Source organism: Corvus moneduloides, chromosome 18 (genome assembly GCF_009650955.1).
Source record: "Corvus moneduloides isolate bCorMon1 chromosome 18, bCorMon1.pri, whole genome shotgun sequence".
Lineage (NCBI taxonomy): Eukaryota > Metazoa > Chordata > Aves > Passeriformes > Corvidae > Corvus > Corvus moneduloides.
This window is the reverse complement of record NC_045493.1, coordinates 1843446-1856037: the sequence shown is the minus strand read 5'-3', so window position 1 is coordinate 1856037 and position 12592 is coordinate 1843446. Positions and strand designations below refer to the sequence as shown.

The 12592-nt window shown below is 55.6% G+C and overlaps 1 protein-coding gene across 4 annotated transcripts in view; it reads right to left on the bottom strand.

The window, feature by feature from the left end:
- The window catches only part of KSR2 (kinase suppressor of ras 2), a 76824-nt gene that overhangs the window by 46705 nt on the left and 17527 nt on the right, over window positions 1-12592 (bottom strand). For all 4 annotated transcript variants that reach the window (XM_032128237.1, XM_032128239.1, XM_032128238.1 and 1 more), the window contains exon 5: window positions 140-321. In XM_032128237.1, the coding sequence (XP_031984128.1) occupies window positions 140-321 (182 nt within the window). The remainder of the gene's footprint in view (window positions 1-139; window positions 322-12592) is intronic.

The window sequence follows — 12592 nt, the reverse complement described above, 5'->3', positions numbered from 1 at the left end:
TCCACAAGGGCTGGGCTCGTTCCACAACGCTCAAGCAGCGCACTCCAGACCACTGACTCCAAAATCCCCGCAGTCCCATCCTCTGCTTGGCATCTCCCACCCTTCGGAAGAGGGATCTGAGCGGGCCACGGGGACTTACTTGCTGAGAAGGTGGCTTCGGTGTGGACGGGCGGGGTGGAGGGCAGGAAGGGCGGGTACCCCACGAAGAAGGAGCGCAGGGAGCGCTCGGAGAGGAGCGGGGAGCGCTGGGCCGGGATGTTCTCACAGCTCCCCACGCTGTTGTGGATCTTGAGGTTCAGGGGCTTGTTCTTCTTCTTGACTCTGGGAGGGAAAAGAGGAAAAAGGAGGGGAAAGTGATGGGAAAGGAGCTGGGGATGGGCTGGTGGCCCCTGCGGGGTGCGGGTGTGGCTGCATCATCTCCCATGTGATAATTAATCCCACTTCCCATCAAACGAAGGCAATTTTCATCAAGGAACATTCCAGAGCTTTTCCTCTTGAGAACCTGGGTGGGAAAAAAAGAATCAGCTGGTCCAAAAGTTCGTCGCGCCCTGGCCTTGCTGACCTTGTCACATCCCCTGAATGATCACATTTAATGTCACTACATCAAGTTTAGGGCCCAAGCAAGGCTGGGCTGCAGCAGAACACGCGAGGAACCCCAGCAGATTCCCAGGAAGCAGCTCCTCAAGGCACAGGACTGTGGTGTGGGCACCCCTAAACACTGGGAGAAGCTCCTCAGAGATGAAATCCTGCGGAGCAGGCGGGGATGAGTCGCCCGCCTCTCCCTTCTCAGCCCATTTTTCCACACTGGGACAAGGACTGCTGGTTCGGATGATCCCAAAGCTGCGCCAGACTGGAAGGATTTGGGATGCAGAGTGACAGTGCCAGCCCAGATGGGCCGGGCTGCAGGAGCCTGGCACTGCGGAGCTGCTCCGGCTCCACCGCTCCCACCCCGGCTACTGGGGAGAGAGGAGGAGAGGGGCAGCTCTGGGAACGGCAGCTCAGCCCTTGGGAGATGTGGAGGATTTGGGACAGAGATCCTTTGAGGACATCCTGGCAGGGCAACAGCTCGGGGTGGTCAAGGACCCCTGGAATGCACCGTACAATCCATGCATCCCAGCTGGAACACTGCATCCGACTGTGTCCCAGCACTGGAGGGACCTGGAGCTGCTGGAGGAGTCCAGAGGAGGCCACAGAGCTGCTCCCAGGGCTGGAGCCCCTCTGCTCTGGAGCCAGCCTGGGAGAGCTGGGGGTGCTCACCTGGAGAGGAGAAGGCTCCAGGGAGAGCTCAGAGCCCCTGGCAGGGCCTGAAGGGGCTCCAGGAGAGCTGGAGAGGGACTGGGGCAAGGCATGGAGGGACAGGACCCAGGGAATGGCTTCCCAGTGCCAGAGGGCAGGGCTGGATGGGAGATTGGGAAGGAATTGTTCCCTGGGAGGGTGGGGAGACTCCAGAGCTGAGCATCTCCCGCCGCTCCCAGCAGTGCCCAGGGCATCTGGCCCTGCCAGGCGATAGGAAATGACCTCTTTAATGAGGAAAATTAAACCATCCTCTAATAAGTTAATTATTTCCTCACACAGGGAAGCTGCTGCCGTGTTTAGGGTGGCTGCAGGGACTTCTTCGGGCGCGGTGGGATCGGGATGGGGCGGATGGTTCCGGGCTGGTCCAGCTGCACGGCTCTCCTGGCTTGGAGCTCCCTGGGGTCAGCCCCACAGCTGATGGTCAGGAAGTCATGGATGGGTGGGAAGGGACCTTAAAGCGCATTAAAGGACCTGGGCACGGACACCTCCCACTGTCCCAGGCTGCTCCAAGCCCCAATGTCCAGCCTGGCCTTGGACACTGCCAGAGATCCAGGGGCAGCCACAGCTGCTCTGGGCACCCTGTGCCAGGGCCTGCCCACCCTCCCAGGGAACAATCCCTTCCCAATATCCCATCTCATCCTGCCTGGTGGCCCCAAATCTTGCCCATTCCCTCCGTTGCTGCCGCTCAATCCCAACCTAACCCTGGGGTCTCCACCAAAGATCCCAGTGCCGTTCCCCCGGCCCCGGCACGGCCGCAGCTCCCCCTGAGCTCAACCCCGGCCTGAAGCCCTTTCTGAAAGACAGTGATTAAGCACTAATCTCATTTTTTTTTCCACCCATAAATCAGTTCCAGACCAAATATTTACTGCGAGCATCATTTCCTCGCCAAGCAGGGCTGCTGACAGCTCTCATTATTAGGAAGGATGAGTGATTTTGGACAGAGAGAGATTTTTTTTTCCCTCTCTCTGTTTCTTCCGGAGAAGAAAAAATAATAAAGAATAATAAACACTGAGATCCAAGTGGGGAACTGGGCTGGCCGCCGGTCTCCCCATGGCCTTGATCTCCTGAGGGAGAGGATCTAATCCTGGAGAGGAGACTCCTCACCCATGGAAAACCCCCTGGCATGGGGGGCTCACAGCGATGCTGTCCCCTGGTTTGGGGACAAGGAGTGCCTGAGGGACATGGAGCAAACCAAGCCGCGCTTGGGGCTTCTTGGGCTAAAAAGGGTCAAATACCGTCCTTGGGGCAGGGGTGGAGGATGAGGCCAGTCAGGGGCACCCCATAAAGGACTTGCTGCCATGAGGGGTCATCCATCCATCCATGGATCCATCCATGGATCCATCCATCATCAATCCATCCATCCATGGATCCATCCCTTCATTCATCCACCCATCCATCATCCATCCCACATCCATCCCTTCATCCATCCATCCATCCATCCATCCATCCATCATCCATCCATCATCCATCCATCCCACATCCATCATCCATCCATCCATCCATCCATCCATCCATCCATCATCCATCCATCCATCCATCCATCCATCCAGCCATCCATCATCCATCCATCCATCATCCATCCATCCATCACTCCATCCATCCATCATCCATCCAACCATCCAGCCATCCATCCATCCCTCCATCCATCCATCCATCCATCCGTCCCACATCCATCATCCATCCATCCATCCATCCATCCATCATCCATCCATCCATCCATCCATCCATCCATCACTCCATCCATCCATCATCCATCCATCCCTCCATCATCCATCCATCCTCCATCCATCCATCCTCCTACACAGGTTGGAATGAGATGATCTTTGATCCCAAACCACTCCATGATTCCATAGATAGTGAGAGGAAAAGGGGAAATGGTTTTAAACTAAAAGAGGGGAGATTTCGATGGGATATTGGGAAGGAATTATTCCCTGGGAGGGTGGGCAGGCCCTGGCACAGGGTGCCCAGAGCAGCTGTGGCTGCCCCTGGATCCCTGGCATTGCCCAAGGCAAACATTTCCGTCCTCCCCTTGTTTACCCAAAGTGGGGAAAAATGTGCTGGAAACACATCCTGGTCCTCCCAGACTAAATTCCCCATCCCAGCTGGGCAGGAGGAGCCCCATTCCCTGTGCCAGGCTCCCAATCCTGCAAGGACGGCAGAGGCAAAAAGGGGGATTTAAAAATAAAAATAAAAATTAAAATAAATAAAAACAACCAAGGAAAAACGTCATCCCAGTTCAATTTTCCATAGGGATAAAACCCAACATAACCCTGCTTCTGGAAAGGGAGGCAGGATTCCCTCGCTGCTGGGAATTTTGGCCGGATTAATCCCAGCTGGATCAGGAGGAACTGGCAAAGTGCAACGGGAGATGGAACCGGGTCTCACTTCCCTGCTCAGGGCGGGGTTGGCCGTGCTAATCCCCCCATCGAGCGGCATTCCAGCCCTTCCCAGAAGCTGGAAAAGGCGGCCGCTCCCTCTAAACCATCGCTGGGATGAACGCGAAGCCCGGGAAGCGCAGGGAGAGCCGGAGGGGCCGTTTAGGTGGGTCTGGATGGTGCTGATCCCCGCCGGCCCCCGGGAAGGACCATTTCCCTCCAGTCCAAAAGGAGTCTCCAGGCGAGGCAGGAGTGGGGAGGTGGTTATGGAGCAGGTATTCCTTATTTAGGCTCCAAAGGGCTTTGAGGGAGCAGAGAGAACCACGCCTGGTCCATCTCGAGGCTTTGAGCCCTCCAAAACCTGGGAAACATCCACGACAAATTCCTAAATCTGGACATCCCCCCTAATTTTTTTTGCCACTCGGGTTCACTCTCCGTGTTGTCCCACCCTCATTCCTGCTCCAGGAGGCTTGGAAGCCAGGTATTCCTGGGATTCTATCCCTCGCTGCAGGTCCCAGGCTCCCCATCAGCACAATGGGATCAACCCCTGCCCCAAGCAGCCCCTGGCTTCCCAAACCTTTCCCAAAATCTGGGATCTCAGCCCTTCCCACATCGCGGCCCCGCTCAGCATCCCCGCGCAGCTCCTCTCCTTCACCTCTCACCATCTCCTGACCCAGAATTCCTCATTTTCCTCCTTTATCCTGTGCATCCCTTGGTTGGGAGAGCCCAAACCAACCCCTCGAGGCAGAGTTTGTGGAGCATCGGGGCTAATTCCTGCCTCGGGATGCTCGGGAGAATCGCCGGGAGCGATTCCATGCTCAGAGAGGCGAATGCCGACGATTAGGGCCGTAATTTCATGCAGGAATTTGCTAAATATATATTTTTTTAAAAAAAACAACAACAAAAAAAAGCGCCCAGCGAGTTTGAAGCGTTTAATGCAAATCCCTTTAGGTGTCAATCCCGCCTGAATGGCTCATCCCCGCCTGCTCTGTGGGATCAGTCAAACGCTTATCACCGGCTTTGGGGAAAAAAAAAATAGAGGGTTTCAACAGGCGCTGAAAAACAGGAGCAGACACCGGGACAAAGGGCCCGTCACTCCTTTCGGGAGCCGGCGGGGAGAGCAGGGACTGACAGCGGCGTGGGGTGCGGGGAGGATCTTAGAGGATTTCCACAGAAAGGTGCCCGGGGAGGACACGGCTTTGCCCTGTTAGGATGTCCCGGCGTGGTTCAGCGGCTGGAAGAGGAGGATGTGCTGGGAGAAGCTGGAATATGAGCATGGGCACAGTGGGATCCATGCAGGGAGCAAGAATGCAGTGTTCACAGGGCTGTGGTGCTGCTGGAATGTGGCTCATCCCAAAAAGCATCCCAACCGTTCCCCAGCAGTGCTCATCCTCCATTCCCAACTCTTAAAAAACCCTGGAAATGGAGTCAGTACCAACGTGCTCTGCAGGCATTTGTTGTCACTTCCATTCTTACTGCCATTAAAAAATAAAATAAATTCATTAAAAGGGGTTTACTTTAAAATTTAGCCCCAAGACAGGAGCTGCCCCTGCAGGTGATGTTTTATTCACCACTTTGCTCCTCGCCAGCACACACCAATTTCCATGCAAGCGTTGCTCTTAAAGGAAGGGAAATAGAGGGGGAGACAAAATAAAAAATCCCCTCATCAGTATTTCAGCTGCGAAGGATTAAAGATCGCCGCTGCCTGGCCGGGAGTGCACAGCCCCGGCCGGGATTCAGCCCCGAAGATTTACGGCTTTTTGGAGTGGTTTAAGTGCACGATCTTCCCGATTCAATCCAAGCAGGGAGTAGGGGAAGGGCTGCCCCCGCAGCAGGGCAGGCGGCTCCAGCAGCAGCTGCTGGAAGGGCAGAAAAAAGGAGGAAAAGCCTCAAATTCACTCTGGCATTTTTTCATGCAAGAAATACGGAATGATTTGGTTGAAAGGGAGCTTGAAGAGTATTTTATCCCCAACTCTGCCATGGCAGGGACACCTCCCACTGGCCCAGGCTGCTCCAAGCCCCATCCAACCTGGATCCTCCCAGGGATCCAGAGGCAGCCACAGCTGCTCTGGGAATTCCATCCCAGCCCCTCCCCACCCTCCCAGGGAACAATTCCTTCCCAATATCCCACCTATCCCTGCCCTCTGGCAGTGGGAAGCCATTCCCTGTGTCCTGTCACTCCCTGCCTTTTCCAAAGCCCCTCTCCAGAAGAACTGCCACTTCTTTTCCCTTCCCGTTCCCATATTGGCACATAGATGGCAAAATCTGACCTTTTCCTTCAAGGATTCCCCAAATAAACCATATAAAACACCCCTGGATAAGGAGTCTGAGCATTCCCAAACAGGCCTGGGGAGCTGGGATCAAGTCCAGCATGGCTGGAGCCATCTCAGCCAGGAAAGGAGGCACCAGGTCACCTTTGGCACCGGGATAAACACACAGCTCCTGTGCCTGGTGCATTCCCACATCCCAAATCCCCGTGCAGCGAGGATGGCACCAGCTTCTTTAGGATTTTCAGGATTCAAGGCAAGGCCAGTGGATTTTTTGAACCTGCCTGAAGAGCTGAAATTCCTTCATTCTCCACCCAGACCCAAACGAGCACCACACAATGCTGGAGTTGATATAAAAAACCTGAACACAGAATATCCTCCAGATGTTCCGTTTATCCTCCTCATTCCCATAAAGAGGCAGCAAACCCTCCCTCCCCTGGCCAGAGGAAAAGCAGCTCCTTCATATCAAAGCCTCGGCAGTGAAATATTTATCCAAGTGCCTGTCCCCACTTCCCTGGATGCCTGAATTTCCAGGCTTGGCTCTGACTGATCTATTATTCTCTTTTCCAAGCACAAAGTAGAACTTTTTTATTACAGCTGCAAATTATAAAGCTGGGAAATTCTTTGAAGGGAGTTTGAGCCAAACAGGCTTTTTCCCCCCACCCCTCCTCCTCCTCCTCCTGGGATTCAAGACGGGGCTGCAGGAGCAGCACTGGGAGCAGACACGGGCGGGAAGGAGCTGGAAGAGGTAATTGCCAGGATCCTGGAGCTGGAGCTGTTTCTCATTAAGCCCCGTCTGTTTTCTTGGTTGCCACCGTGACATTTCTTTGAGGGCCACGCAAGGGCAGCGAGGGTGAGCTGGGGCCAGCCAGGGCTGTGGGCTTGGGTCTCCTTTGGATAGAGGAGCTTCTACAGGGATTCAGCCCAGTCCCATCCACAGATGACACAGCCTCAGCCAGGTGGGCCAGATCCGCCGCCAGACTGGACAGTCATGGAATGGGTTGGGTGGGAAGGGACCTTAAAGCTCATTCAGTGCCCCCTCTGCCATGGGCAGGGACACCTCCCACTGTCCCAGGCTGCTCCAAGCCCCAATGTCCAGCCTGGCCTTGGACACTGCCAGGGATCCAGGGGCAGCCACAGCTGCTCTGGGCACCCTGTGCCAGGGCCTCCCCACCCTCCCAGGGAACAATTCCTTCCCAATATCCCATCCAGCCCTGCCCTCTGGCACTGGGAAGCCATTCCCTGTGTCCTGTCCCTCCATGCCTTGTCCCCAGTCCCTCTCCAGCTCTCCTGGAGCCCCTTTAGGCACTTTAGGAAGGGGCTCTGAGCTCTCCCTGGAGCCTTCTCCTCTCCAGGTGAGCACTCCCAGCTCTCCCAGCCTGGCTCCAGAGCAGAGGGGCTCCAGCCCTGGAGCATCCCCGTGGCCTCCTCTGGACTCTGACGCCTGCCCTCCCTGCTTTGGTTCTCATCCCACTACTGCCAAGGAATCCCTGGAGCTGCTTGGGCCACCGCAGCGGGTCAGGGGTGGGCTGGCAGGAGGGTGAGGAGATGCTCCCACCGGCCTCTCAAACCACAAAGACGTGAACAGGGGAGCTGCTTCCTGACTCTGCTGCCCAGCTCCAGCTGGAAGAGTGGAGCTGGGAAGAGCCCAGGCTGTGCTAACAGTGGTCAGTCCCTCTCCTGGCCACCACCCTGGACACTGCCCGCAGCCCCTGCCCTCTCCGTGCCCTCTGTCCCCCCTGGACAGCCCGGAGGCAGCACACCAGGCAGCAGGAATGCTGTGCCACCTCTCCCAGGATGCTCATCCTGATCTAAATTCATCCTCACGCCCGCCTGGCTTTGAAAGGAGCCTCGACTCCTCATTAAAGGACACAGTGACAAGTTTCTCCTCGGAGCGCAGTAAAGCTCCAGCGCCTCTGGATGGAATAGCAGGGCCGTAATTAACATTAATGACACTCCTAAGGAGCGCCACAGCCCGGAGCAGCGGGATCATTCCAGCACGGAGCCAGGTTGTGGGGGCCACTCATCACTGTCACCTGGCGCTGTGCAGACCATCCTTTGAGGGAGCTGGACACGTTCCAGGAGCTGTGCACAGCTCCACAGCCCTGGCTCGCCGGCAAAGGCAGCGAGATTAATCAGGGGGATGATTTGGAAGCACAGGGAGAGATGCTGCTCGTTTTGCTCTCCAAATTCCCGCACTTCTGCACTCTCCCCCTTGCAGAAGTTCCAGGCTGGGGCTCTGTTTTCAGGATAAATAACGCAGCACAAAGATCATGGAACCACAGGGTTCTTTAGGTTGGAAAAGACCTTTGAGATCATGGAGTGCACCCCTGTCCCAAGTGCCAGGGCCACAGGGCTGTTAAACCCCCCCAGGGGTGGGGACTCCACCATGCCCTGGGCAGCTGTGCCACCCTGACCACCCTTTCCATGGAGAAATGTTCCCAATATCCACCCTGCCCCTCCCCAGCCCAGCCTGAGGCCGTTCCCTCTCCTCCTGTCCCTGTTCCCTGCGAGCAGAGCCCGACCCCCCCGGCTGCCCCCTCCTGTCAGGGACTTGTGCAGAGCCACAAGGTCCCCCCTGAGCCTCCTTTGCTCCAGGCTGAGCCCCTTCCCAGCTCCGTTCCCTTCCCTGGACACGCTCCAGCCCCTCAACATCCTTCTTATCACGAGGGACCCAAACCTAACCCCAAGATTTGAGGTGGGACACAGGGGACTGGGATGAGCGAGGTGCCCGCTTGGGAAGATGCTCCGTATGGGTTATTCCCACACGTTGGCACCGTCCTGCTGCATCCACCTGCTCTGCAAACATCAATCTCCTGCTCATCCCCAATGCCAGGAGCCCACCTGCCTTTCCAAACCTGGGGAATGTCAGAGGAGCTGCCTGGACGCCGCTCTCCCGAATCCTGCCCATGCGGAACATCAAACAATCGATCCACTGGCTGGGTGGGAATCGTTACAAGGGGAAACGTCATTATTATCAAGGTTGCAGAGCAGCAGAATTAATGACCCACCAGGGCCTATTTAGGACCAGCTTAAATGATTAGATCTGAGGCCCAGCCTAAGCATGGGCTGCTCAGTGGTGTGGGGGTGGTGGAGAAGATCTCTGCTCCCAGGTTTTTGGAGGTCTGGGATTCAGTTTTTCACCTCTCTGGCCTCTGCTCCCAGGTTTTTGGAGGTCTGGGATTCAGTTTTTCACCTCTCTGCCTTGATGGCCCCAGTTGGGTGCTGGACTTGGCCAAGTGCCACAGGAAACATCCCGTCCTCGGGAATTTGTTACGTGGGATGGAGAAGAACACCCACAGGATGGAAAGTGTCCAAAATTAAAGCTGGAAATAATACAAGGGAAAAGGAAAGGGAGAAAATGGGGATGTGCTCTATCAGAAGCTCACATCTGAACTTCATGTCTGACTTCACCCAGCCAGGAAATCCTCACCCCAGCTTGGAAAAAACCCACCAGAAAACCACCTCGGTGCCAACGGGGCTAAAGGGAAGGAAATCAACCCCCAGCAGGCTTTGAACCAACAGGTTTCTCCAGCAGGAAAACATCCACGCCTGGAACGTGGCTGCAACAGCACAGGATAAGGGGAATTCATGGGGAATTTAGCCAAAATCCAGCTGCCTTGAGCTGGAGGAGCCTCCTCCCAGCCCAGACCTGACCTAGGTGCAGCACAAAAATGTCCCGTCCTGGCCAGCAGCTGGAGATCAGCACGTCCCCGGGGCTCAGCCCGGGCGGGTCGTGCTCCGATCTGCCCTCTCCAGCTGCTTCCCAGAGGACGTTCCTTGAGGGCCACGGAGTTCATGGATGTGGCCAGACAGCAGCGTGGCAAAAGGAGCCACAGCTGGGAAGCAGATGAGGGTTTGGGCTCAGCTCCCCTTAGCATGGGTCAGGGGATGAAGGGTGGGTCAGGGGACAGGTCTAAGGAGGGGTCCAAGTATGAAGGATGGGTCCAAGGGCAGATCTAAAGATGAAGGGTGGGTCCAAGGATGGGTCCAAGTATGAAGGATGGGTCCAAGGGCAGGTCTAAAGATGAAGGGTGGGTCCAAGGATGGGTCCAAGTATGAAGGATGGGTCCAAGGGCAGGTCTAAAGATGAAGGGTGGGTCCAAGGATGGGTCCAAGTATGAAGGATAGGTCCAAGGGCAGGTCTAAAGATGAAGGGTGGGTCCAAGGATGGGTCCAAGTATGAAGGATGGGTCCAAGGGCAGGTCTAAAGATGAAGGGTGGGTCCAAGGATGGGTCCAAGTATGAAGGATGGGTCCAAGGGCAGGTCTAAAGATGAAGGGTGGGTCCAAGGATGGGTCCAAGTATGAAGGATGGGTCCAAGGGCAGGTCTAAAGATGAAGGGCGGGTCCAAGGATGGGTCCAAGGCTGACGGGCAGGTCTAAGTAGAGGTCAAAGGACCAAGGACAGGCCAAAGGATGGGTCTGAGGGTAACGACCACCCCTCAAGCCTTTGGGCAGGACACCCTGGAGCAGATCCCGCCTCCAGAGATGCATCGGACACCCCTTCCAAGGGTTAACACCCGCCCTTAACGAGCTGGACTTTTTGGCTCCGCAGGCAATGGATTTTTAAGACCTCCCATTCTGAGTTCGGATAATCCCTGACTACCCCAGACCTCCCATTCCGAGTTCGGATAATCCCTGACTACCCCTGCAAGATTCCAACGCCCGTGGAGCTCAGGAGGTGTTAAATGGGCATTATATCATCAGCCACTCTCAATGTTTTGCTTCCGTTTCGGGACCGTTCCCGAGATGTTTGTGGATGGCGGATTTATGGAAGTCAGGGGATCTTTTCAGGAGTAATGTTCCGTACCTCGGAGTTACGGTCAACAGCTGGAGACTCTGTGCAGGGAAATTGGAAGCTGGGAGCTCCAAAAAAATACCAAAAAAAAAAAAAAAAAAAAAAAACCAAAAAATTTAACCCCTGCCTCAGAAGGTCTTGGCACGCAGAAATGATGGATTAAACGCTGGGAATGAGATCCGAAACACAACATTCAAAGGAGTTTATGAGCTGTCAGCGGGAATCAAGCGCTACACGGTGGCCTTGCTCCGGAGGGCACCCGGTCGCTGCTGCTGCTGTCACAAAGAAATGGTGCTGGTTTATTTTCTGTCTGTGCCGAGGTGGAAAAATCCAGCAGGAGCAGCCCTGGAGCACCCTGAGGGCTCCACTCCATCAATCCCGACCCACAGCTCATGGGGAGAGAGTTTTTCCTTCCGCCAAAGTCACCCCTGGCTCCCCAGAGCCCATTTCACCCCATCCTGAGCTCTGGAGGAGATGAAGGGACTGGGGACAAGTGCCAGGACACAGGGAATGGCTTCCCAGTGCCAGAGGGCAGGAATGGATGGGATCTTGGGAAGGAATTGTTCCCTGGGAGGGTGGGGAGGGGCTGGGATGGAATTCCCAGAGCAGCTGTGGCTGCCCCTGGATCCCTGGCAGTGCCCAAGGCCAGGCTGGACATTGGGGCTTGGAGCAGCAGTGGGAGGTGTCTCTGCCCATGGCAAAGGTGGGACAAGACGGTCCCTGATGTCCCATCCCACCCAAACCATCCCATAAATCAGCCTGAGGGACACCAAGGTCTCTCCTGGGAGGGTTTCAGAAGGGTCCTTGCAGGGAACAGGCAGGATGGGGGTGAATCTCGACCCCAAATCACTCCAGGAAATCCCACCCAGCACTTGGGTTCCCCAGGAGTGTCCCCAAACTCTCGGCTCTCCGAGCCCAGCCCTTCCTTCCATGCTGGAACAGGACACAGGGAACAGAAAGCCCCGATCCAAAGCAACCCAAGAGCCACGGGGCACAACTGAAACCAGCAGGGGTTGATCAGGGAATGCTCCAAATCCCCTTCCAGGGATGAGCTCCCTCCGGCACTGGACTCGGACACCACGGAATTGTGACATTAAAACAAACCCTCCATCCTCAAATTCCGTGGCCATAAAATAACAATTAGCTGAGAAGAGCCCCGAATTTTTTCCATTTTAATCCACTTTTTATCTATGCCAGGCATTTTCCACCTCATCCAGGCTAATAAACAACTCCCACTCCAGCAGGGATGCGCTGGAAAAAAAGAAGGAAGAAAGAAGAAGCTGCCTCTTTACCGCACTAATTACAATCCCGAAGCGCTAATGGGATTAGCAGGCAGGATTTAGTGGTTGTCTCCTGCAAAATCATTAAGTGCCATTAGAGAAAATTAACTTCCCTGCTTCTCCAAGAGGTTTTCGGGAATCCGGATCCAACCCGGCGCAGTGGCCCCTGGAGCACAACAGGGCCCTGCCAATATTGGCTGTTCGCTTGATTAATTCCCTAAGGGGGAGTTGGGATTGCCCAGCACCATTGGGAAGGGAGTGCTGGAGATGCTGGGAAAACTGGGTGCAGTCAGGAGAGGAGCAAAGGAATCATGGAATGGTTTGGGAGGGACCTTCGAACCCATCAAGTTCCACTCCTGCCATGGCCAGGGACACCTCTCACTGTCCCAGGCTGCTCCAAGCCCCATCCAACCTGGCCTGGACATTCCAGGGATCCAGGGACAGCCACAGCTCCTTTGGGAAATTCCTGCACCAGGAAGGTGGAGAGTGATGAGGACAGAGGGGACACCACTGTGTTTGTGTCACCCCGTGGGACATTTCCACCTCCACGCCCGTCCCTGCTCCTTCCCTTTGC